Raw genomic sequence first — 26000 nt, 5'->3', positions numbered from 1 at the left:
GTAAAGACAATTTTTTCGCTCAATTACGCCATCAGAGTGAGAAAAAAGAGATTGCATTTAAGAGAAGCGCGATAATGAACGGGCTTATATCTATAAGAGAGTAGAAATCAAATTTATCAGCCCACGTGGGTCAATTACGCGGTCAGCTAGTGAAGAGGGCCATCTCAACACCCATGCTTCAGGCCAAAACACCGTCCTATCCGTTCAATCTCACATACATTCTTCTCTAAACATGCCTATCAAACTCGCAGAGTACCTCTTCCGCCGCCTACGTGTTCTGGGCATCGGTTCTATCCATGGCGTACCCGGTGATTACAATCTGACTCTGCTCGACTACGTGGAGCCCGCTGGCCTACGTTGGGTCGGTAATGCCAACGAGCTCAATGCCGCCTATGCAACTGATGGATATGCTCGAATCAAAGGACTGGGGGCCCTCATTACGACATTTGGTGTGGGAGAACTGTCTGCCGCCAATGCGATAGCGGGTGCGTACACTGAACTGGCTCCTGTTATTCATATCGTTGGCACTCCCGAGCGAGCGTCGCAGGATGAGCGGAAATTAATCCACCACACTTTTAACGACGGCGAATATACTCGCTTCGCAAAGATTCATTGTCACCTAACCGTGGCCCAGGCCAGGTTGTCGGAACCCCGGGCGTGTCCAGAGCAGATTGATGAGGTATTAAAGCAGTGCCTCATCCACAGTCGGCCCATTTACATTGAGATTCCCGTCGATCTGGTCGATCAGGAAGTGTCCGATGAAAGGCTTTCCGTTCCAATTTCTTTACCGGGAACAACGCCTTCGGCAGCTCTTGACCGAGTCTTTGAACGCGTTCTTGAACGAATCTACACCGCCAAGCAACCCATTGTTATCGTGGACGGAGAGAGTAGGCCACTAAGAATCGTCGAATTAATCCAGGAGCTCGTGCAGAAAACGCATTGGCCCACCTGGTCAACGGGCTTTGGAAAGGGTCTTCTCGATGAAACACTGCCCAACTTCCACGGAATCTATCCAGGGAGTCATGAAAGTTCCAACACACAAGGCTTCGTCAAACAGGCCGATCTAGTGCTCTGCTTCGGTCCTCACCATAGCTCTAGCAACACCTACGGCTACTCCAACATCCCCAACCCAGAATCCACAATCTACTTCACATATAACGCGATTAAGTTTGGCACCGACGTTGTTCGCGACGTTCCTCCAAAATATATCATCTCCCAACTAGTCCAAACTCTCGACTTCGCGAAGATTGCGCGCTACACGTCGTGTCCTGATCTGCCACGGGACTACAACCTGTCATTCTCCAATGTTGACGGCAGTCAACCAATCGAACAGTCAAAATTATGGCGTCTTCTTGCCAACTTTCTCCGCCCAGGGGACATAATCCTCGGCGAGACCGGTACGGCAGGCTACGGTGTTCGCGAAATGGCCCTACCCAAACACACCCGAGTCTTTACCCCTGTAACTTGGCTATCCATCGGCCACATGTTACCCGCTGCGCAGGGTGCGGCACTGGCGCAAGAAGAACTAGTCGCTTCATCCAACTACAATGGTGTCCAGAATGCACGGACAATCCTCTTAATCGGCGACGGCAGCTTCCAGATGACAGCACAAGAGCTCGCCACCATCATTCGACACAGGCTCAATGTTGTGGTCTTTCTCATTAACAATGATGGGTACACTATTGAACGCTGCATCCATGGCCGCAAGCAGGGTTACAATGATATCGCGCCATGGAGGTATCTCCAAGCACCGAGTCTGTTTGGGGCCCGCGAGGACACTTTCACGGGCTCAGCGAGCACCTGGAAAGAGCTGGAGGATATACTTGCAAATAACGAGGTGAAAGACGGCAAGGAACTTCGAATGATTGAAGTGTTCATGGGCCGAGAAGACGCCCCCACAGGCCCGCTAGCAGGGTATCTACAGGCGCAGATAGAACGGGGGGTCGTGGATAATACTGTGTGATCAAGAATATATAGTAGCTCACAATTTTGGTCAGAGAATTTTAGAATCTGCTGTTGGCGTCTAGATGCCCGTAGCAAGCTACCAAGAATCCCGCCCTTTGCTTACCCCTTCAATGACACCTTTTGAACAGACAACACCGGAGAATATCTTGGTTCTTTCTACACCAATCAATCGTTGATTCAATATTGATAGATGTATCCTTGTGTTCTATCATTTCATCGATTTTGACCACTGCGATCCACCCGGTCCCTAAAACGCCTACAACAGTGCTTACTTCAATAACCATGCAAACTTACACGACTTAAATCACATAATATAAAGATGAAGAGAGACACTGTATACTTTAAATCACTATACTATGATATAACTATCCAACCTGATCTTACACGGAGTACAATATAGTAAAGCAACGCTAAACCGACTTAGACTGAGCCCCAGTTCGGAGAGAAGTGTAACACTGTGCTCCGGACACTCCGAACACTCCGAGACCTCCGAGAGCTCCGAATAGACACTTGCTGGAGGAAGTGAATTTTCCGGTTCTGGGACAGCTGCCAAATTGGGTTTTTCAGCAAGGGAGGCAGGAATAAACACATCGATGGTTGTTTGCAATTGTGAGATGGCTTAGGGCCATCAATTCAACAACCACCACTAGTTCTCCACTGAGTTTATTGAGGTATCGCTCATTTTCATCGTGTATGACGGATTGACAGTACGGCTCGATGGTACTCCGATTCTCCGATTCTCCGAAAGGCGCAATCCCCACGTTTCCAACTCCTGCTCTACACTCAGCTATAGTCATCCAAGGCATGTAACAATGACATCCAGATTAGCAGCTTGTGAGGTCTGTAGAAAGTCCAAACTTGCATGCGACCACCAGCAGCCGGTCTGTAGTCGTTGTCGGAATAGCAACCGACCGGAGCTTTGCACTTACAGAACTGCGCCCTTTAAACGAAGAAAAACGGGGAATGTGGTGCAATTGCAATGCACTTCTCGTCCGTATGATACTCACTCTTTCTGATACGATTCATCATTTACTAACACACTGTCTCTTGTGTCAGTTTCGATAATGTCAGCTCTCCAGACCCCACCTCTCCTGCATCATCCCCGCCGTATCCCGGAGATAGATATCCAAATCCAGGATACATTGGGTCCTCGAGCCACGTTACGATCTTCAATCATATCACTCCCTCCGTTGATCAGGGCTCCACGTCTCATCTGGCAGCTGGTGCGGCCCCCTCGGCAGCTCCAAGGTCCCAGCCCGATGATGATCTTGTCATTTACCACTGTGCGGATGCCCTCAAGCTCCTCCTCAGCGAGTTTTCCTTCTCTGCCATGAAAGGACTAGTCAAGTTCTGGAGAGCAAGGGGAACAAATTTAGCTTTGACAGGTGCTATTCTAGACCACTGTCTTGACCACATTTGTCTCCCAGCTATAGCGACAGGCGAAGATGAAGATTGGCATTTGCAATACAGCAAGTACCTGCTCGCGAGTTCAGCTCAGCCACTCAAATATACCCACCACTCAACTCTTCGCGACTTCTGTGCTCAATTTATGAACCAGAAGATGCGATGGGAGACGCTGGCGATCTTCCTCTCGGCAGTAACCCGAGCCACGATGGACATTCCATTTTTCCCAATGCTTTTCGTGACTGAAGAGAAGAAATATAGCCTCCGAAGACTGTGCACGAGAGTGATAGATTATGCGCTTGAGGCCACTCTCTCTCTTGATTGCCTCAATGATCTTCAACCTTTCTTACAGTACGAAAGCTTTATTGTCCATTCGCACGTAGATGGAGATCATAGTAGGTTTTGGCTAGTTGTTTTCCACGGTCAAGCGCTGACGATCGCCAGGCTACTACTCATGGCGAAAGCTCGGAGACGTTATATCCTCAATCTTTGCCTTAGGCTATCACGAGAACCTTGAAGAAAAGCCCGGAGCCCCTCGCTTCCTGACCGAAATACGCAAAGCCGTCTTTGCCCGCGTGTACTCGGCAGACAAAAACGTGGCCATCTTTGTCGGGCGACCACCGCGGATGAGTAAACTATTCTGCCATTTTCAAGTCCCATCTTGTCCTCTCCCCGATGAGCCTTGGCTTTTATCCAGTATTAGGCCGGATGATGGAATCGATCATTCTCAGTGGAGCCCCTTGAGTAAAGCCAGCTATATGGCCGAGTCTCGATGGAGTGCATTGTGCGCTGCGATCAAGGAGGATGTACTCACTTTACAAAGGAACCGACCCAGTGACAGGGAGACCCTTTATCGGCGTGTTTAGTAGGTTTCATTCGTCCAAGCCTGTACTTCTGGCCGTTAACGCAGTTAGTGACCTAAAGACCGAGGCCGAGAAACATTATTCATCGCTTCCTCGGCATTTTCAGCTCCGTGGCAATATCAGAGAATGTACCCATGACCCTTTTGAACGGGACTTCATCGGCTCAGTGCGGCTGAATCACTTACATGTGCTCTTCCTGCTGAATTTAATCCTATTACGTAGCCCCGCCGAGCCCGATGCCGCTATCGTCAATGTTGCAGATCAGATACTCAGTATCACAGTAGACATGATTCTCCTTCGAGATCAGCTCACGAACTCTGGGACGTGTCTCGTGTGGAAGGTATCCATTTCGACGCCCCATAAAGAGCCCTTGAGAGTGACACTTCCTTTTTACAGGTTGCCTACTATGGTCTCCCCGCTGCCGGAATACTGCTTCTCGCTCTGCTCGACGAGCGTGCCTCCCCAAGCACCCCTCGCTTGACAGAACCCAGGACGCTCCAGCACCTCACAATCCTCGCCGCCGAGCTCCAAGCCGGATCGATCATTCGACCGAGAGAACCAAACTTTGAACTCATGTCGAAGGCGATGCAGACCATTCAGAGCTTTTTAGATACAATCACTTCCGAATCCTTGCAACCGATGCCGATCATCTCGCCCCGTGAGTCTATTGAATGGCCAGGCCCGTACCAGCAATAATTAGATTTTGAGATTGGGTTTTGGCAGAGTCTTGCATCTCATCCTCTCTTGAACTTTCACCCGCCTCCTGAATAGCTACGAAAAACGGTTTTGTTTTCGTGCGGCTTATGAATTATGTGTATACGACCGAAGTACAGAAGAGTATTTGAAAGCAAATACAAGGCTGGTGCTAGACATCGTACAGGGTTATCCCGTCGACGCAGGGATAGAACTCCTCAAATGAAACGCACTGCACATCCCTGAGTAGAATGTACCGTCGAAAGAGATAAGGAACTTCGACGCGGATTCGATAAGAGGCAAGCCTGGTTAGAGGTATCGCGAGCTTGGCTTCAAGCTCCTCCAAATGGAGATCCCAGGTGTTTATCATAAATAAAAACACCAAGACCAGGCCACTCGCAGTCATAGCACTGGGAGTGTAAATAGAGATCAGCCTATCTACACGCAGTAATCGAATCGCTGAGAGAAGGTCGCAAGGTCATCCGGGACCAGAAGCATTGTACCCACCTAGAAAAGACACTAGAGAGAGCATGAGATCCTATCTCAGGAACTGACTCTACGGCCAAACCAATGCCATAATAGAGTAACATTACCAGAGGCACACCGAATCCTAGTGAATAGTCAGATTCAGTTCACGGTACCACATGAATTGACTGCTTTATAAACTCACTGCGATTCGAACTTGAGAGGCTTTCCGCTGTTAGAGTGAAAAGTGCCGTCTGCGAGATAAGATGTGGGACAATAGCAGGAGCAGTAGGGTATGGATACACAGATTTCGATAGCTGCATCACATAACCTGCTAAGAGACCAAACAAAATGATTGATATGAGACCACGCCGGGGTCCATACTTCATAAAACGAGCACTAGGGAAGAATATTTGCGTGCAGAGTACTATGAGGGCCAGACTGTTTATCATAGGCTCATCTGGGCGTATCAGGTCCATTGTCCTTTGGGAGATGTCGTATTGGTATCCAAGTAGAGTCAAGGCCAACACTAGTATGGCTGGAGGTAATAGCCCTCGTCGTATGTTAGTTATGTCAACTTGCCACCAGGATAAATTTGTTCCGTGAATCTGGCAGCGGTCGATTTGAGATCGGTAATATATTCGGAACAGATCCCGAGCAGCAGCGAGGTCGTTGTTTCGGAGAGACTGTAAGGACCAGAACGCATGACGCATTCTTCCCCTGGAAATGAGAAGATAGGGTGACTTGGGCGAGGCCGTCATCGCCAACAAAAATAGAAGGCTGGCCACCGCTGTGGGTATAAGGAATTCCGAGTCAAACTTATCCTGAAGGATGGCTCTCCCGGTACGGATACTGAATATGATTCTATCGGCGTCTATGGTTAATGGCTTTGTAACCCTGGCTATCTTGAGGCCGCTCCCGGAGATACTTACCCTATCCACGCAGAGGTTAAATAGCCCTGTAGTTCAGGTCCGCCAGCCTCAGCCAGGTATACAGGTACCGTACACATATGGACTGAATCAAAAACAAGGAGAAACGATCTTTGAATATCAGTGTCCCAATAGTTCATCCAGTTTCCCCAATACAGCTGACGTAGGGAGCTAATGAGACAACAAATTCCAATGACAACGAGAATATTCCGGGACGTCAAACACAGGCTCCAAGGTATCGTAAGTAAGAAGCCCGCTAGACGCATCCTGTTGTATTGTTTAGACAGGCCGGGTAGACTTTGAGTATTCAGCACTTACATGTGAACCCATCTTGCATCCAAAATGTCGTAGTAGCCATCAACAAGGGCATATGGTCCAAGCATCCATCCGCTTCATAACCAGCATCAACCGTTAGCAGACTCAGCAGGAGGTTGGTCGACAATTTGGTTTATAATTAGAACATACCAAGTCACAGCCGCTACTGCAAGCCCTAGATACCGTAAAAAGGATTGACGCGAGGGCAGTCCAGTATTAATTTGTGCCAATTCTTCAACATAGGTAACATTGGTTGGGTCGTGAGCGAAAAGAGCACCTTTTCTTAAAAGGTCGCGAATTTCATGAAAGTTGTACTTGGTGATAAACTCGTCGGCATTGTGTAATACTTGGTGTTCACTCCAGTCTCTGTATCTCCTAACGCGGAGTAAGTCTCGTCCAACCGAACTATCGCAAACCAATATGGAAAGCAGCTGCTGTGCAGCTGTTGAACACTTACTGGTATTCCTCGACTTCAGGGAGGGGTTCCCGTGCCGTGTGAATGATAGGATCCGTTTCACTATATTCTCCTGAGCTCGTCATCATATATAGAGACTCAAACTCGGTGATACGCGAATCGAACAATCAATACTCGAGAAACTATCGATGGGAAGGTATACGAAAGATGGGAAGGGATGGTTGACACTGCAAATGCTCAGCCACACACGTGATCTGAGTTGGCCCTCAAGGCAGCATTTGGCTACATGATGGTGAGGCTGTGTGTTGTCGGACGGTAAATCAAATGTCTTTTGGATAATGAAGTATTAGCGCGGGCGCGTAGTGCGGGGAAACGGGATGGTTTCCCATTTGTTCAGCAACGACGGCAACTCCACCTCCTCCAACCAAAATATTAATATCTCTAGAGCTCTGTACAGTTCTGTTTTTCCCGACAATAATATTTACAGGCTGGCACGAAGCTAGGCCCTGTGTGGTTAGCGCATCATGTGACTCTCAGCGGGCCGGTCCTCTTGGCATTCCCGCTTCCGACCCGCCCGGCGCTTCCCAGAACTTCATCACTGCTGCATGAGTCCATCTTGTTTCGACAGGGCCGCCTATTCAGGTCAACTTTGAATTGATGAAAGGTCTCGAGAAGCCCGCTGAAGCGCCGACTAGCTGAAGCCTATTGTGGGTCCCATGCATTAAGCCATATCCGGAAACGAGGCCCTACAACAGGTGGTCCAATAGAACAGTATATTTTGCCATGGTGGCGTCTACTGTAACTTGATCGGACTACAAGGAAAGTAATGACAGTACGCAACGCTCCACCGATGAAATAGTCCTGTGAAATCTGGCACATCCGATTGGGACGGGGGAAGTTGTTGTGGGTTGCCATTAGTGCCATGTTAGGACCATGCAAGGTCCTTATGCCACCAATGCGATCGTTCGATGAAGCACCGAGGCTGCAACACTCTGATTCCCCTACAAGGGGCTGAGTGGTCAATAGCTGTGGGACAAATGCACATCAATTCCGGTTTGCTTCTTGTTTCAAGTGAGCACAGCATATCATACGTCAAAAGCTCGGAAATAACCTGCCGCCCTGAAAAGCGCTTTGGTCTCCCAATGCGGGAGAATGGCATCGGACTTGAGCAAAAAAAACTCCGGTGTAAAGAGCCTATTTTCCCTAATTAATGCGCAACCCATCACTCAACTTCGGCGCCTAAGTCGATCTGGCTATGCGCAGTGGACCTCCAAGCGCTGCCCCGTTATTTGTCGGACTGGGTTTCCTGCGGTCTTTTCATCTGACAGCCCACGCGCGAACAACGACCAATCGTTTCTCTGGGCGCATAGCCCACCAATGAGATATGCACTTCATCTCCACGATCACTCATGATGTACATAGTAGTCTCGTAGGGGTGGGGGGTTGTTTTCGTTCAGGCGAGCGCTTCAAAGACATATATAGTCTTATCCGTTGAAGTTCATCGAAGCTGGTGGTTGTTAATTGCTTTGTCTCCAGCTATCACACCATGTCTTTGGCTCTGTCGGACCCGATGAAAAAGGGTATCCACGATCCTTCTAGAGGCAGTATCTCAGCAATCGCCGCCAACGACTCTCGACAATTTATTGGCACGGCCGAAAATGTCCACTTCCACGGTAAGGTATCCGACCGACCCCATCACCAGCCACAGCTAATCCATTGGAAGGAGACGAAACCCAGTTCGTGGATGATGCGCATTTACCATGCGCGAGGAATGCACGGTTCAACTCGCTCGTTGACAGCGAGGAATCTCTCTACTGCCTCGAAAGCACCCGCGTCCAAATCTTGCGGGACATTGACAATTGGGTTGATGACCGAAAAGGTCGTTGCATCTTCTGGTTAAGTGGTTTGGCTGGTACAGGGAAGACAACGATAGCCCGTACGGTGGCTCGTAAATGCGACAAAAAAGGGCGGCTCGGGGCCAGCTTCTTCTTCTCCGCGATCCATAGTGACACTAGATGTGCCACAGGCTTCGTGACTACGATCGCGCGACAGTTAGCTGACACTGATGCTTTGCTGCGTGGTGAGATTAATCAAGCGATTCGTCAGAGAAGGCAGATCTCTAGTTATGCACTGGAGGATCAATGGCGTCATCTCATTCTTGAACCTTTGGTTCAAGTTAACCGAGAACAGCGTCGGTTACCATACATCCTTGTCATTGACGGCCTGGAAGAATGCGCTAGGACGGCTGGAATTGCCACGGTCCTCCGTCTGCTAGCTCAGTTACAAACAGTCGGGTCAGGGAGTTTGCGGGTACTTCTCACAACCAGGCCTGACACGAGGATTGAAGCAGGGTTTTGTGACATACCAGATGATACGTGGAGTTGCTTCAAGCTTCACAGCATAGACAAGGAGGTTGTGAACCATGATATAAGCAGTTTTCTCTCCTACGGGTTCAAGCACATTGCGAAGAACCATCAGCAGGCTGAGGACTGGCCCGGGCTCCGCACTATTGACCTCTTGACACAGAGGGCCGGCGGTCTGTTCATATGGGCCGCGACTGCATGCAGATTTGTTGGGTCGGACAGTCGATTTTCTCAGCAGCGACTGATTCAACTTCTTGATGAACATATTTCCATTGATGACCCGATATCCGAGCTTGACAGAATCTATCTCACCGTCCTTCGTGGTACTGTCTCAGAACAGCACACTGCGGAGGAAAAGGAGTCCATCTACGACATTGTCCGGCTAGTCCTAGGGAACATGGCTGTGCTTGTTTGTCCGCTTCCAATCACTGATCTTGCTGCTTTACTTCAATTTCCACCCCAATCATGTCAAGCGGGACCGCCAAGGACCAAAGGTATTAACGCGCGTGAAATCTCCATACATCTGAAACACTTGGGTGCAATTGTGGACTTCCCTGAGGAAGCGGATCAACCCCTTCGCCTCCATCATCCCGCCTTGCATGAATTTCTCTTCGACTCAGCGAGATGCACCGAGCATGCATTCCATGTCAGCAAGAGACAAATACATCTCACCTTGGCTGGTTGCTGTGTGGATCTCATGTCCCAAGCATGGAATTCCGTTCCAAGTGGACGAGAAATGTTCGATATGAGGAAACCCGGTGAGGTTATTGCCGACAGAAACCTGACACGGTCAAAACAGCGGCTACCAGCCAGCGTGCGGTATGCATGTCTCTATTGGGTTCACCACTTACAACAGAGCGGTGACACACATCATAAAAAGGACAGCTTTGATCAGTTCCTTCGAAGACATGGTACACATTGGATTGAGGTTCTAATCTCAAAGGCCAAGCTTTCCCATGCTCATCATGCGATAGCTTCCTTGGAAGATATGACATTTGTAAGTTTTCGGTATACTAGTGCTATCATTCGAGCTGACCATTTTGAAGAGTGACAGCGTCGGTACATATATTCGGGCCACAAAGCGGTTTTTGCTATCTTTAGAGAACAGTCGCTAGCCAGCGCCGGATATGATTCAGTAGCCAGGTAGCATATTATAACTTGTCTTCGACACGGAGAGTACGAGCGGAAGAGCTTCCTCTTCATTACTTCTACCTTAGTTTAGATAAACTCTATAGTTTACGATTCGTTCGTTTGAAGTGTAGGGCCACATCAGGAGAGACTGGTGGGGGCATTGGGTTTCTTTTTCTTATGTGGGCTAGATATGGACAGTAAAACAGCAGAAAAGGAAAAGAATAAGAAACAAAAAAAGGATGACCCCGGGGATATGAAATAGGGATGAGCCCTTATCTCACAGCGCGGCTGTGAGTCATTTCCCCTCCAGAACGTTTATCAACCCCCAAAACAATTGAGGAATCTCATAGCATTCACAAGCATCGTCGGAAGCGCCCGTATCCGAAATCTTCGCGAAATTTATAGCCAGTGATGCTACCGGCGGTCGGTTATGTGAATCGTCAAAGTCAGGATAATCAGGCCTAATATTCTTGCTCGTCCATGTCGTCATTGCATAGGCGATCTGCCAGCTGATTGTCATCCCTTGAAATCCAGACATACCTCACTTCCCCAACATTTTCCACTCTATCATGAAGATCGGAAGCCTCCTCAATAAGGTCTCGATTTGCAACCTCAATGCCTCTCGAATTTTTCCATTCGTTTTCGCGCCATTTGTCAATCCACTGAGTCATACAGCCGATTGCATATTTGGAATCCGTATTGATCGTGACACAGAGCCTTGGGTATGACGCTAGATCTTCATACCGTTCCAGAGCGAGCTCCAGTGCCAGGATGATGCCCGTGATTTCGGCCCGTTGGTTTGTAGGCGGTGGATATGTTGGTAGTGTTCTTCTCCACCATTTATTCCTCCCCCATCTGAGCTGGAGAACGGCAGCAGCAGCGCCGATTGCACCTAGCTCTCCATTGCCTCTGCAGCCACCGTCGGTATAGAAGTGCATGATGTAAACCATCTTGGTGGAATGCGCTGTTGAAGGGGATGTCACGGTTTGATAGAGGTTCAGTGCACTGCAAGGATGGGCGATAGAGGTTTATAAACGGATGACTATCTTTGGTAAGCGTCTTGGATGATGAAGAAATGAAACGAATGGACGGACGCGATGATCTATCCAGATGGCCCATGAGCATCCTTTTATGGCAAGCGTCATATGACTCAGAGATCATCTGCCGTGGACAGATGGAATCATCCAGCCACTTCCTGGAGCGATGTCAAAGGGATCTCCCATTATTATCTTCTCCGCAGTTGTTTCCATGGAATGGTCTTGGTGGGGAAGGCAAATGGGGAAATGCTTGGCAACGCACCCCTGAGGCATCAAAAGAACTCACCTATCTTCTGAGAGCAGACAGATCCCGTATCCGTTTGGGCAGTTATGGTGGAGGAAGAAAGGGTTGCTGGAAGAAATGTCTCAGATGAGGCGATCTACCTACTGTTCTGTTTACTGCAAGGATACACTGTAGATCACACGACTGCTAGCTCGTTGCCTGGACAGGCAGCCCATCTCAACCCCATCAACGCAAGTCACTACTATATTTACACGCACTACACTTATTGAAACATATATAGGGGATTTGGTAGGTCTAGAAATTGCATAAATCCGACCTCCTCGGGTGTTAAGAGGTAGTAGAGTCGAGAGCGATGTACACAGTAGTTTTCCCGTATAGCGCTGTGTGCCTTGCGCTAAGCCGAATGTGGCCCGGTAGCCGGAGCCAGGCAGCAATTTCTGAGATAGGATTCTACTGCGTGGAAACAGAAATTAAGGCACTTTGCGAAAATATAGTGGTGGTTTACGGCTATAACCTGTCTATCGAGGAATTATAAAATGTACAAGGCCGAAGATGGACACCCGCTATTGATGCTTTGGATATGTAGAATTGCTACAAGACATTATAGTCCGAATGCAGCAAAGTGAACAGGCACCTAGTGTATTCCATGGAAAATGCCATCTTATCAGGGCAGCTATCTGCTTCTTACTTCATTTTTGGGGGCGTATTCAGGGAATCTTTAGTGATGAGCATTTATAAAGTGACGGGTTCTTTTTAGGGGGCACATGCTCGTGGTATAGACCTGATGGAAGAAAGGGCTGTATGCTTGATGCACCGAATTCCAACCTAAAGCCGATCCCACCCGGTTCCAGAGCCTGTTATCCATGGAGTAGGCCAATTGTGATGCTGGCGTTTTGCCAATCACTTCGCAGAAGCGAAGTCACGTCATGAGCTCTCACTATTAGCATCAATACTTATAGCCGTACTCGTCCTTGGCGCTAAAGACTCCTATGCTTCCCGGATCTCTTCGAAGCCTCTCCCTGTGAACGTTCTCGTACCCTTTGTTCTACATAAAATGTAAGCGCTAATGCACACGTGACAGATATTGCGTCTATATCATTTCGGAGATAGGCCCTCTACCGATACCAGACAGGCTAAGAGCGAAGCTAGTATGTATTCGTACTCGAGCCGCGCGGGCAACCTTGACTTCCTTACTACTCGCAGGACTAGGCTAGTAGACTAGGCATATAAGACCCCAGCCCTGCCAACATACGCGCAGTCTCCCTTTCATTCTTCCCCGATATCCGAATAGATACAGCCGACAGCCTACTTTGCTTTGGGTCATATTCTTTTTGCATAGAAGGTTCCACATCATTTGCAATCTTCTTATCAAGAACATTATGTTCCTATATCGCCGCCTCGCTTCCATTTCCCGTCCATGGAGCATGATATGGTTCTCCTTTTGGCGTAAGCCGTGTCATCATCCCGTTTCTCAGGAATACTAATAACCCGACCATACAGTCCACTGGGAAGCTTTGAGAGAAGCAGTTCGTCGAGACGGTCTCGCAGCAATCGTGCGCCCACAACAGATTCGTGATGCTGCTGCAGCGAAGTTGCTCAATGTAACCTGTAACTTACCCATCGTACCTCCCATCAACACGTCTACAAACTTACCTCAGCATAGCCGCTGGTTTTATTGCATTCGAAGACACAACCATTGTTCCATCGCTCGTGAAAGCCGCTAGCGGCGTTGTCCTTGATCTGGGTCCCGGGCCAGGAAACCAGATTCATCGATTTGATACCACTGTTGTCGATCATATCTATGGTATTGAACCTAATCCCCACTTCAAGAGCGCTCTAAAAGCCAAGCTGGAGACACATGGCTTACAGGATAAGTATAAGCTCATCGATGCTGGTATTGAAGATAGCGATATTCTGAGGGAGGCGGGAATCACGGAAGGGAGCGTGGACACCGTGCTATGCATTCAGGTCTTGTGTGCGGTTCAGGATCCACGAAATGTGACGAAGGAGATTTGGAAGCTACTTAAGCCCGGGGGCAAGTTTATATTTTGGGAACACGGTTGTAGTAAAGATCGCTTGACGAATGTGGCGCAAGGTATGTTCTGCCAACTCCTCTTTCTTGGGCGAATTGTCGTAGGAATCAAAGGGTAGCGAAAGCGAGCTAACATGGAAAAAGCTTGCTTCAACCCTGCTTGGAGTACATTTGTCGGATGCCATTTGACCCGGAATGTATTGGCAGACATTCTCAACAGTGGGGAGTGGGAGAACCCGGGCGCGATCGAAGAGCCTGAGGACCCGTTTAGTTTTCTGCCTAGGATTCAGGGTGTTCTTGTTAAGAAGGCTTGATTTACCGCAACTAGAGCGGGTACCTGCACTCATGGATGCGATTAGGGAGGAGATGCCTTATGTCAACAATGAACAATCTATAATAAATTGTCTACTAATAAAACTGGAACGAGGTCAGAGGTGAGGAGACTGGCAAGATGTTTAGGTGTTTGCGTCGATCAGTTGGTCTATACAATCCCACCACTTCTGAGTCTGTCCACCCATGTGTGTGCTCAAACGCCGAGTCAGCGCGTCCCCCTCTGAACGGCCTTTAATTTGTGGTTCCTTAACAAAAGACCGTTTAGACCCAATGGTAGAAGGACCAGAGCCTTCCATTTGGCGACAGTTCATCTGTTTGAACCGTTCCACCTCCTGCCTATCAAAGACTTCATTTTCATATTGTGCCGAGTCGGGGTCCGACCATCCCCCAGTCAGCCTGAGAAGTTTTGCGGCAGCGAAATGGCCATTATACTCAGCTAGCTTCACGGCGCGCACGTACTGAGATCTGAACTGTCCGGTAAAATGCGCGCCTTCATTCAGCAGAACTTGGAGCATATCGAGACGTCCGTACTCGGCTGCACCTTCCAGCGCCGTTCGGCCGTAAAGCATAGCCCTAGGGGCATTGACATTGGCACCGGCTGCAACGAGCCTATACACAATGCTGATATATCCCATAATCGCGGCAAATTGCAAAGCGGTCGCCCCATGGTTGGCGTCGATGTCCGCGCCGGCTGCGAGAAGAATGTCGATTAGTTCCACGTTCCCTGCCTTCACGGCGATCTGGAGCGCATTTGCTGCGGGCGAGACTGATGGTGCTGCATTTATATCTGCTCCCGCGTCTATGACCATCTTGACGGTCTCGGGATCATTGTTTTCCACGGCCCGTTGTAGAGGCGTTGAGGTTGTCCCGGGAGGGTTGACATTTGCGCCGTGGCAGATCAGAGTGTGGACTAAATGGCTATCTTTGGCTTGTATTGCGCAACAAAGCGGAGTCAATGTTGTTTCCTGAACTGTTAGTAACTGATTCACATCGGCGTTTATCTGTATCAGATCCTGGGCTAATCCCGTGTTCCCGGAGTATAAGCTGATTGTAAGTGCACGCCCAACATCAGAACTGGTCCATGAAGCTGATTTCAGAAGGAGGCGTAGAAGAGTGCGATCTCCCTTGGCGGCCGGAATAAGAAGCACACTTTGACCTCTTAGAGGTAGCGAGTCATGCCACCATCCTGGTTTGTGTAGAAGGCGCCGCTCACCCGAATCATTAGATGAATCTTGTCTGGAACCTTGATCCTGGCAGATATCACCATGCACGGCGTGATGTAGAACCTTTGGCTCGCCTGCAGGCTTGATACCTGCGGCGAGCAAAAGCTCAATGAGAGGAACGTCGTTGAAGTATGCGCCCATGGCGACTGCAGTTGGCGCCGTCAGTTTTCCTTGGACTTGCAACAGAATTTCACGAAGTAAGGTGTCGCTCTGGCTCTGGAGAGCGTCCCACACAGCAGCATTCAGTATTGACTCAGTAACGGTAGCTCCTCGTGCAATAAGTAGCCTAACGAGTGGATAGTCTCCGCAGTTAATGGCTGCTTCCACTGGTGATATGAATCTGACTAGACCGTTATAACGCTTTCGCTGGATTGAAGATACCCGTGAAAGGGTGCCAGAAAATAGCTTCTGTTGCCAATGCACGGTTTCCTCGCGTTGTCTGTCAACATTATGACATAAGAGGTATTGCACAGTGTCAGTATCCCGTGTGAGAATTGCTGTTGTTAAAAGGATCTGCCCAGAGCTAAAAAGAACACGGTGTAAAATGCCCGTGCTTGCCAGGTGGACAGCGGTCTCCATATTGCCAATCGATGTCAGAAGGTCGTATCCTCTGGCTACTGCTCCTGACTTGAGTAGCAAATTAATTGAGCCCACACAGCCAGCCTCGATTGATGCCCCGAGAGCCGTGTTGGGAATTTTTGTGTGCAAGTCGTTGACCCTGGCCCCCAGGCCCAACAGTGTCTGCGCACCGTTGAAGTCCCGCTCGCTTAGGCTGTGGATTAACTTGAAGGTGTAGAAATCGGGGAGCAGCTCAATCTCAGTTTTATACGAGGCATGCAGAAGGGCCCAGTAAAGCTCGCAATCTCCTGTTTCCATTGCCCTTTGAATGAGCGATCGCCCGATAACAATGTCAGTGGGTTTGAACCGAGTTCCCGCTCGTACAAGTTCTTCCACGACGCTTTTGTGACCGCCAGAAACGGCTAGCACAATTGGCGAGATGAATGTAGTCTCCGTAATTGTAGGGTTGAGATCTACATGAGCGAATAAAATCTGCAACATTCTAGAGAGGCCCCTCCGAGCTGCTAGCCCAATGATAGTGGTGCAACAGGCATGGCCCTCAAAGGATATTTCCTGCAGAACATTTGCATCCACGTTTTGCTGTAGGAGGAACTCAACTATTGGTACATTTCCCGATGCAACTGCGAGCCCAAGAAGAGAGACTTTGCCATGTTCCGAGTGGAACCGTTCTTCAGTGTCCCCGCATGCATCGAGGAAGATTCGCAATATTTCCGGGTCAGGCAGAGGACCATATGAAATTATCGACGCCCGGATTGCCTTGGGTGTTGTCCGTGCTCCAGCGGAGAGAAGAAGCTTGCATACTTCCAGTTTGCGACCTCGTCCAGCTATTACCAGAGCTGAATTAAGCAGACCTTGCCGCTTAAGGCCTGGTTCGTACGATAGCAGGAGGCGCGTAACTTCAAAAGAAAGTACATTGTCGTGAATGGCAGCAGCAAGCTCCAACGCCTTTAAGCCACCCTCGACGTAGGTATCAGGACGTACACCTGCATCTAGCAATAATCTCATGGCAGTGAAATCATGGAACCGGAAAGTCGCTCCGAAAAGCCCCTCGGACATCGCTTCAGCCGCTATGCCATTGAGTGAGAACAATCCATGTATTTTCTGGATCGTATCAATCCCAGCCTCTTGGAGCAACCCCAGGACCATGTGGTCCGAGCCTTGCCGTCGTAGGCTTCCGAGCTGTATGAACTTGTTAGAGAGTACATACAAGAAGACCTGATATTTCTGCGTGTGGGGTTCGTTGCCGCTCGGAATGATCTGATCCATAGTGAGAGAATATCGATCATCGGCTAACCCCGGCATCAATAAACGCATCATTGCTATCGCCTTAGGAGTGCTGAGAGACTCCGAGGGCGTGGATACGACTGGTTCTGTTAGCCATGAAATTAAACAGTGTAGGCTGCCTCTATCGGGGCTGTTCGTCGATATTGCACTCTCTCGAGGCATTGACAAGAACGATATGGGATTTTGTACCATAAGCCCTATCAAAATGTGTTAGTAGGACCAATGGCAAACGATAAGATTGCAGCATTACCTTTCCTTCTCTTGGTCAAAAATGCTTGTTGGAATATATACCATGGCAGCCTTGGTGGCCCTGTAAGCTCAGCATGGACTGACAGAGGAGAGCAGATGTCTATCCCTTCGGGTGTCCTTGGTGATGGAGCTGTGTATTGTGAGAGACGCCGAAAGCGTTGGGACGACCGATGATACATGCGTACCAGATATGACCCTTTCAATTGTTGATTCGAATGTCCTCGACAATTCCCTTCTTAACTTTGGTGACGGACACTTGACACCATTAATGTATACTTCGCTGTGTTTATTATCCTTGCGTCGCTTTTCGACTTTTCTTCGCACAATTTTCCATTTCTCTGACGTCATGTTGTTTTTCTCCAGTTTCCACATCTTCAGTCGCCGTTCATATTGGCGTCGTCTACTCTTCGCACTTAGGGAATGAATTGATCTAGAATGTGGGTGGTGGGACTTACGTCTTGCGAAAACCTCTGGTGATTTCAAGGATCTGCATCACCTGGGACAGTTTCTTGTTCTCCTTAATATAAAGGCGTTCGATTTCGCCCTTCAGGGCATTCCATTCAGAGCTGTCCATGCCGCGTGTGTATCAACTTTATCAGAAACGGCGCGTCACTGACAACCGGCCCGTGATGGAGATTGAGAAGAGAAGTCGGAAATTCTTCTGGGCGCCCGCTTACAGCAGATCAGGCCTTCAGCCTCATCGATGACTTGGAACGCCCCGGGAATCTCTCGGCGGTGGTAGCCGAATTAAAGGCCTTGATTGGTGCTTCCTTGCATTCTGCATGACCCTAAGCCCCGTTAAAGTAATCATTTTCGCCGATCCTTCAGAGGGACAGGGCACTTAGAGCCGTTTATTGGACCAGGCAAGAATATTCGGCATGTTCATCTTGGCGCTCGACTACAAGGGTCCGACATCTTTTGGTATTACGTCTGGCCCCTCGCAATTTCCAGTAAGCACTTCGAGCTAAGCCCTGCTAGAGATCAGTGAACTTGATTGGCTCTTGCCAAAATCTCCCCGGAGTATTCAGCCTCTCCACGCGCGTCCCGGAAACGTTTTGGGTGCTTACATGTAATTCCTCAAGGCGTACGTTCCATGGTGAATGGGCGTCAAACTGATGTTTAAAGGCACTCAGAACCCCCAGAGGTAACCCATAGTTTACTATCCTGGAGTGTCAGTTGTAAGTGGACTTTAACTGACATCTTTACCTTCCTTGAACCAAACATTATCGAACGACTTTTTTTGAACCTGTCTTCCATGGCCTGGAATCCTAGTCTTGTAACCACAGCCGGGCCTGAGATTCGTTCGGGAGACAACGTCAACGCAGCCATGACACCTATGGGATTCCAAATCAATAGACCATCAACGAACCGCAAGCGAAACCGACTCCAACAACCACCGATCCACCATAACAACCATCAATCATCTTTGCCTTCGCATCTGGCCCTCTCAGACTCCATGATTTCCACGAGCGATGTCTCGACCGCCTGGAACAACGCTTCCTCTGCGCCCCATTCTTGGCTGACTGGCCCGAACGCACCCATAATGGAACATACACTGTCCCCAAACTCTACCATCTCATTTCAGCAGCCAATGCAACCAACCTTGTCGATCCCTCAACCTGAATATAACACAGATGTGTTTGGTCTCGGCCCTGAGCTTGGATACAGAGGAGATCCGATCGGACAAAAGCCCTCGTTAATCTTGCCTAGGTGTGTCGATCATATCCGACTGAAATCCTCCAATATTCTCTAATATATTTTAGGGCTCAGGGATTGTGGCCACGCCGATGCGGGTGGATCGGTTGTGAATATTCAGGAACCTTTGCTCGCAAAGCAGAGCTCATGCGTCATGTAGAGACAATCCATGTGGCTCCGGGCGCATATAGATGTCCGGTCTGTGACATGCGTTTTAATCGGGGTTCTAATATGAGGAGCCACCTACAGAGGAAACATTAAGAAACATGGTTTTCTAGGGTGACATGTTCCTCCCTTTTTCCCCCCCTCATCCTGCTCCTCCTCCTTCTTTTTTGCTTTACTTCTTTTCCCCTCTCTATTTCTATCTTTTTTTCTTTTTCTTCTAGTTCTTCTGTTTTCTTTGTCTTGTTCTTCTCTCATCGCTTTTAGCCTTTTTCCCTTTCGTTCTATCAATCTATTATTCCCTGAATTGCTTTTCTTCCCGAACTTCTTATTAGTACACTTAGACCATGGAATTTCAGAAGAACACTATAACACACTGATCGTGCCTAGAAACATTGTAGAAAGCCAATGGCGCATGCCTCGGGGAATTCCAAACACGCAAGTGGAATAATGGGGCGGCTTTCCTCGGCACTTACAGCGGCCTGCATTGGGCCGGCCCGTCGGCGAGCTCCGACCGTCTTCTTTATTTTATCCTCCGTCTTTCTTCCTACTACTGGACAGAATTGACTTGCAAATTAATCCATTAGGTTCCTAGTAGCACAGGGCTCGACATGGTAATGGGAACAATATCCTTCGTTACCATGCATACGTAGGTTTCCTGTTTTCTTGCCCTAAAACGTTGGAAAATATTTAGACCAAAAACGGAAAGAGAGAGTAGGAAAAGAAAAAGGACCGCACGTTTTGGGGAAAGCGATGAAGGATTCGCCACAAAGTGTCAGACGATAGACCTTCAGCCCTGCGAATCCACGCAATGGAACATAGCCACGAGGAAAACGCCTGGAGGTTATCAGCGCCCCACAGGTCTAGAGCTTGCTGGGGTCCCCTTTAATCTAACCAGGAATGTCAACGCCGGCAAAACCCCCAGTGTTATCCGGACCTGGGCTCTGGCCAATCCACCCTACTTTCTTGCTCATGGCCCGATTATCAAGTTCTAATGTTGACATCAAACCGGGTTTGAGGTCGAACTTGCGTAATCCCGCCCCTTGCTTGTTGTCTGATAGAAGCGCGAGGTTCCCTGCGTGCTCCAGGCCGTGGACACGTTTGACATGATCAATTGGTTAGTACCTTGGGAATGTGAGCGATGCTTCGGTAACTAGGAGCCGGGACGATCTTAATCTTGGAGCTCAACGGATTCTCTTGTTATCCTCCGCTTCGTACCGAGGCTCACCAAACCAATTTTTTGCACAAGGACGAACTGGAAGAAATAACTTAGGAGTAAGAATGTACGCCTCTCTTACGAAAAATGGGTCTTGAATTTGTCTATAGGGGGCGACATTGAGCATAAAAATAAAGCAATAATCAGACGTTAGTCATAACACAAGAGGACAAACGGTGGAACAGGAATATGTCCTTCGCATGCCTATCATTGCACCGGCGACACGTGAATCTGCCAGTATCTTTCGACATCAGGGTGTTGCTCTTTCCTCCTCTCTTCATCCCGGATGTCCTGGTCGTATTCAGGATGACTCACCCGTTCTTGCAGAATTCCCCGCTTATCTGAATCCTGCAAATACTTTAGGAATTCTAAGGAGGTCTGGACATACTGCTGAACCCCTTCCTTGACGTCGATCGTGGCTCCTGTCGTCCAGCTCAGCAACAGTGGCTCAATCAGAGGGGCATCCGTCACTGATGGATGCGATGTGCCGACAGAAGTCATGAACCAGGCATCTTTGCCTCGCTGGATGATACCCTCAACCAATGCCTTGACGACGTCAAAGTGGGGTCGTCCGGTGAAGATGGTCACTTTTCGGGACCAAGAGTCGGAATGTACAACCAATGTCGGTACATCAACGTCGTGGTTCAACGGCCCACTGGACTTTCCAGGATCCAGCACGATGGCCCCTTTCGCAGGAAACAGATCGGACGGAGCGCCCTTCAAAGTGCGCAGAGCAAGCGTCGCACCAAACGAATGGCCTCCCACCGTTAACTGATCCAGATCAAGTCGGCCTTTCCAGTCTTCTAAATCTTCGCCTTCTTTTCGACTATTTGCACTAAGAATCTCGTTCCCCTTGCCCTCGTTTATTTGCATCAGTACTTGATATGTCTCCTCCATCTCTAACTGCCGCATCTCAAGCTGTAACTGCTTGAACTCCGCGCGATCCAGGTCCTCCATTCCTTCGAGATCGCTCGGTCCGAAGGAGTAGAGGGGCCTCTCGGTTCCGTCGTCCGTCCTCATAATCATTGTCCCTGGGCAGCTCCCATCTCGATGCTCCACCGCTGCAACGACGTACCCACGGGACGCGAGTTCCCCCAGGTAATTTGTATAATCGGTCCTCGAGGACGCGAATCCGTGCGAGAAGATAAATACCGGAAATTTCGATTCGGGCTCCACCGCCAAGTCGAGTGTGCCCTCGCGATCCAAGTCCTTCACGCTCGACGCAAGTGGAACATCCACCTCAGCCGGTATTTCTCTCCCACCCACGAGGCCCCAAATAGCGAGTGTAGCGATTGGGTTGAGGAAGAAGTTGTTCAGGTTCGCGAACGAGAGATACCCTTCCGCCGTCAGGGAGACCGGCTTTGGGATCCACGGGTGGCGAGGTTTTGTACTGTCGACGCCTTCGGACGCGGGATAGAAGAGGGAGAACAGGACGGTTTCGATCTCGAATGCCGGCGAGCCATCTCGGAAGTACTCTTCGCCGGCGCGGCGTGACGGTCGGGGGACTTCAAGATCCACGGTACCCACCGCGTAGGGCCCTGAGTAAGGGGGCATGTCGGAGGAGAGGAACGGCTGCCCGGTAAGGAGGCAATAGGTGATGTAGAGAACGACGATGAACGAAAGTAAGTAGCGCCATGTGAGTCGAGGTCGGAGGAAAGGAGGAAGTCGAGGTCGTCGGAACATTTTGTCGGCCAGGGCGTAAGATCCTCCAAGTTATTGATGATGCGTTTCCACTGCCGTCGTCTGGGTGGATGACGTATCCGAGATGGACCCCCGATGGAGATAAGACGGAGATAGGAGCCTGTGTGGATAACGTGACTGCTGCCTTACACTAAGCCATCTTTGGACTAACCCCTGGATTAGGCTCGCTAAGCCCGATCAAGGTTTCCCTTCAAAGCTTCAATATCGCCAAGATAATAAGGTTAATGGAGAGGCTTATATGATCCAAGACTCTCTTGGCTCCCGCTGCTTGATAATTACCGGACATACTGTGGTTTCTGAGCAGATCATGCGAGACCATGACTGCCATCATTCTGCTCACATCCCATTGACCCAGATTCCAGCAAATATATACTTCGATATTGGGAAGAATGAGAGTGAGGTATGTCGTACTAGCAAATGAGAAATAGAAAGAACACCACTGAATATATTGATGAAGTACATATCAAAGTCACTATAATGTCTCAGCAATCCAAATTGTGGTTTTAACCCATATTGGAAAGAGAACAGAATCTCTTAGTCTCTTGTATTCGTGGGCTTGAACAAGTACCGCACGCATCCGACATCTATCCAGCCCCCTGCACCTCCATTCTTCGCGTCCCCGTCCATGCCTGTTAGGAGTTAGCAATGATCCTCAGTAAATGCTTCAACATGCATATAACTCACAATCAAAGTAAGTGTTCTTGAAAAGGGTACCGCAATGAGCATCAGAGTCGCTGCCCAATGGGTCCGTTAGGTCTTGTTCCGTCTGGTCTTTCAATTGACACCCGGGAATCCATTTCACATCGAAATGATATTGTTGCCGGCCGTTGTCGCCATAAAATGAACTGAGTTGGTGATCAGCCGATACTTTCTGGTGGGGCATGGAGGCGCCACAAGCGTTATGCAGAAAGTACTGGTCCCAAGAGCTATCGTCCTTGGATGGCATTTTGGGGAAATCTCCCCATTTGTCGGCAGGGAAGCACTTCTGCTCACCAACCTCCAGCGTGGCGTATTCGGGCTCATCCTTGTCTCTGATCACATAAGACAAGGTACCGCAGTTGATATCAATTGATGCTTCCTTTGACATGACGTTCTGCTGGCTTCCGGCTCGGCCACACGGGCTCTGCGCGATGGACTTGAAGGCGTCCGCGCACGACATGGAGCAAGACATACTTCCCGTTACATCAAATTGCAGTGTGGTTCGGTAGTTGCTATAACTGTTAGCATTAGCAGGGGGTGTGCGTCGCTGCAAGCCTCGCTTCTTTGTGGGATTGTCGCCATTCTGGTTGACGACCCATGTCTGCTGTTTCCCTTCTTGGAAGCTGTCGCAGAACTTGTCATAAATTCCGCTTGTGAAAACATCTGCCGGGAGGTCCACACTCTTGTCCAAATCACAGCTCGGGGTCGGGTTGGGCTGCTCAAAACTATACATAAAAGATGCCCCACAGCTGTCTAGGGAGGCGCTGGCGCTTGGCTGAACACTGTGGCTGTCTAGTCCTTGACCTGGGGGTAAAAGCCTCGCGTGTTAGTGGGCCAAGGCTTATAATCGATCAGGGCAAGAAGCAAGGAGGCATACAGTTATCAATCATGGTGCTGAAAACATCCCCGCAGCTTTGAGAGCAGTTTTGACCAGCGTCGTACTGGAAGTGGAAGCGGTAATCCTCGTAACCACTCAAGCCAACATCGCTGGAGCTTAAGTCTGCGCTCTGGGAATCACCGCTGCAAAACTTCTCGGCGAATTTCTTGGCGAAATCGGTATCCAATCCAATAGCCTTGCTTTTGTCATCTGAGCAGGAGATGCTACTTTTGATTTCCTCCTCTTCAGCACTCTTCTGGCCATCCTCCAGAATTGTGCTCAACTCGGCCATTGCCGCATCCATAACTGAAATATCCATCAGCACAGGCAGATCATCATTCACATCATAGGCCACAGTGCAGCCACAGCCATTGTAGGGCCCTTCCTGTTTTGATGTAAGCACTTGATGAGAGTATACTGCCCAAGTAGGGATGATGCTTACAACTGTGCATTTTGAGTCATCCCCTGCCTTACAGTCATCAGCAGAACAGTCCAGCACTGTTTCATCCTGGTTAGGACATTCCTGCTTGCAGCTGCAATCCTGAAAGCGCCCCTGTGGAAAGAAGTAAGCTAGAGTACCCACAGATAGTATATAGTACTTACTATTGTGCATTTCCCTCCATCGGCACCCTCGCAGCTTTGATCAGAGCAAACGGGAAAGTCATCGTCACCGTCCGCAGGACACTGATCCTCTTGGCAAGGACAGCCAGCCTTAAGCCCAGTTGTACACCATCCTTCGATTGAGTCACAGTCCTTGCACTTAGTTTCTGTGAAGTCTTCAGGACAGGTATCAGAAGCTTCTGGGGCTGGAACCGCTGGTGGAGCAGCCAAAAAGCCTGGAGGAACTATAATGGGAATTGGGATAATGGGTGCGACGTGGCTGCTAGAGTTACTACCGCTGCCGCTGATAGAGTGCCCACAGAATGGATTACTCACCTCCCGTCGTCGTCTGTTGAGCACTCGCACTTGACGGACTCAACAAGGATGGCTTGTTTACTTAAAAAACTCTCGCCAGACTGATAGATCCAATTTAGGCATTGTCCCTTATTATCGGGATCTTCGCCACCACAGCGTTCATCGTCACATTTCCACTTATCCTCACCAACCCTGACAAACAGTTAGTATGAGGTAGGTGGTAACGTTGGTTACAAATTCGTAAGAAAGGACAGGGGCATACTGCTCGGGACAGTAGTAGACATGTGGTATAACATGGCCGTCACGCTTCTCAAGTGACCGGGTACGGCCTGAATGGCTGTGGGGAATCGTTGCTGCCCAGGTAGAGAAGGCAAAAGAGCCCATAACAAGGGGAGCCACGCGGATATAGACCATGGCAGAATTTCTTTTGATTGAGAAGTTTATTGAGTGAGGAAAGAGCCTTTGGCTTTGCTGGAGACTGTTCAGAACTCGAAGAGGTGTTCAGGATGGTTTAATATACCTTCAATTGCTATCAGTATCCTCTCTGTCCATTGTTCTGGACTATCCGAGGCTGAGTCCGCTATCCAACACTCCCGCAGGATTTTGTTGAGGCAATTCCATATTTAGAACGACCATCTCGTTCTACATACATGCGGTGAAGGCCAGCGAGACCCAATTTTGGCGAGGCTGTGAAGTTTAGACAAAAGATAGCGAGTTCTAAGAGCTTGGGAGTCCTGAATCGGTCCACAGCCTCAACGAAGAGGAAGGCCATATACAGCCGTGTAGGAGTTGCAACAATCCTACGGCACCAATCAATCTAGGGCTGACTATCAAACTAGCTGTTGGACTGGCCCTAACGAGGCCAGGCACGTGGTAGGGACTCAGCCCACCCACACAACTGGTGGCAGTTGGGTTAGCCCAACAAGTTGGTTTTATACAAGTTTGTTGATTAAATGGCGTGCAGTGCAGTGGCAGATCCTACGAAGCGCTGCCGACCAACAAGCCAGGATCACAGTTGGCGCGATATCGGAATTCAGCGCGGCGTTTTAGCGCTAAATATTCGGATCTAACATCGCGTGAGGAATCAGCTAAGCCTGATGTTGTTGGACTGGATCCTGAACCCGCACCAACTATATCCCCAAGCAAGTCAAGCACCATCATCGGACTCCCGCCGTTATGGGCCCTAGTCCCCGCACGAACGGTCGTCTGCG

General features: G+C 49.3%; 7 protein-coding genes across 7 annotated transcripts; 4 read left to right on the top strand and 3 right to left on the bottom strand.

Moving 5' to 3' along the window:
* Positions 1-232: 232 nt before the first annotated feature.
* On the top strand, positions 233-1963 carry LDX57_006690 (alpha-keto acid decarboxylase family protein; the record flags this gene model as incomplete). Its single annotated transcript, XM_046088407.1, has 1 exon — positions 233-1963. One exon carries the CDS (start codon positions 233-235, stop codon positions 1961-1963), a length of 1731 nt encoding a protein of 576 aa, XP_045944377.1.
* Positions 1964-4518: 2555 nt separating this feature from the next.
* On the top strand, positions 4519-4928 carry LDX57_006689 (uncharacterized protein; the record flags this gene model as incomplete). The annotated part of the gene is made up of 2 exons (XM_046088406.1): positions 4519-4572; positions 4629-4928. The coding sequence occupies 2 exons, from the start codon at positions 4519-4521 to the stop codon at positions 4926-4928; spliced, it is 354 nt and encodes a 117-aa protein (XP_045944376.1).
* A 3667-nt stretch (positions 4929-8595) lies between these two features.
* Positions 8596-8949, top strand: LDX57_006688 (uncharacterized protein; the record flags this gene model as incomplete). Its single annotated transcript, XM_046088405.1, has 1 exon — positions 8596-8949. One exon carries the CDS (start codon positions 8596-8598, stop codon positions 8947-8949), a length of 354 nt encoding a protein of 117 aa, XP_045944375.1.
* A 4299-nt stretch (positions 8950-13248) lies between these two features.
* Positions 13249-14170, top strand: LDX57_006687 (class I SAM-dependent methyltransferase; the record flags this gene model as incomplete). Its single annotated transcript, XM_046088404.1, has 4 exons — positions 13249-13270; positions 13325-13432; positions 13488-13919; positions 14001-14170. The coding sequence occupies 4 exons, from the start codon at positions 13249-13251 to the stop codon at positions 14168-14170; spliced, it is 732 nt and encodes a 243-aa protein (XP_045944374.1).
* A 141-nt stretch (positions 14171-14311) lies between these two features.
* Positions 14312-18098, bottom strand: LDX57_006686 (uncharacterized protein; the record flags this gene model as incomplete). Its single annotated transcript, XM_046088403.1, has 4 exons — positions 14312-17355; positions 17465-17472; positions 17526-17585; positions 17980-18098. 4 exons carry the CDS (start codon positions 18096-18098, stop codon positions 14312-14314), a joined length of 3231 nt encoding a protein of 1076 aa, XP_045944373.1.
* A 2494-nt stretch (positions 18099-20592) lies between these two features.
* Positions 20593-22698, bottom strand: LDX57_006685 (uncharacterized protein). Its single transcript, XM_046088402.1, has one exon. It carries the CDS (start codon positions 22278-22280, stop codon positions 20805-20807), a length of 1476 nt encoding a protein of 491 aa, XP_045944372.1. The 5' UTR covers positions 22281-22698; the 3' UTR covers positions 20593-20804.
* A 134-nt stretch (positions 22699-22832) lies between these two features.
* LDX57_006684 (uncharacterized protein) lies at positions 22833-24178 on the bottom strand (the record flags this gene model as incomplete). Its single annotated transcript, XM_046088401.1, has 3 exons — positions 22833-22927; positions 22983-23801; positions 23875-24178. 3 exons carry the CDS (start codon positions 24176-24178, stop codon positions 22833-22835), a joined length of 1218 nt encoding a protein of 405 aa, XP_045944371.1.
* Between the last annotated feature and the right edge of the window lie 1822 nt (positions 24179-26000).

This window comes from Aspergillus melleus, assembly GCF_016097325.1.
Source record: "Aspergillus melleus strain CBS 546.65 chromosome Unknown contig3, whole genome shotgun sequence".
NCBI classification, from domain to species: Eukaryota; Fungi; Ascomycota; class Eurotiomycetes; order Eurotiales; family Aspergillaceae; genus Aspergillus; species Aspergillus melleus.
Note: the sequence above shows the minus strand (reverse complement) of the source record. Positions and strands in the feature narration are given on the sequence as shown.

Bases quoted from the DNA above. Each gene is read 5' to 3' on its own strand.
- LDX57_006685 (XM_046088402.1), bottom strand. From the start codon at position 22,280: ATGTTCCGACGACCTCGACTTCCTCCTTTCCTCCGACCTCGACTCACA.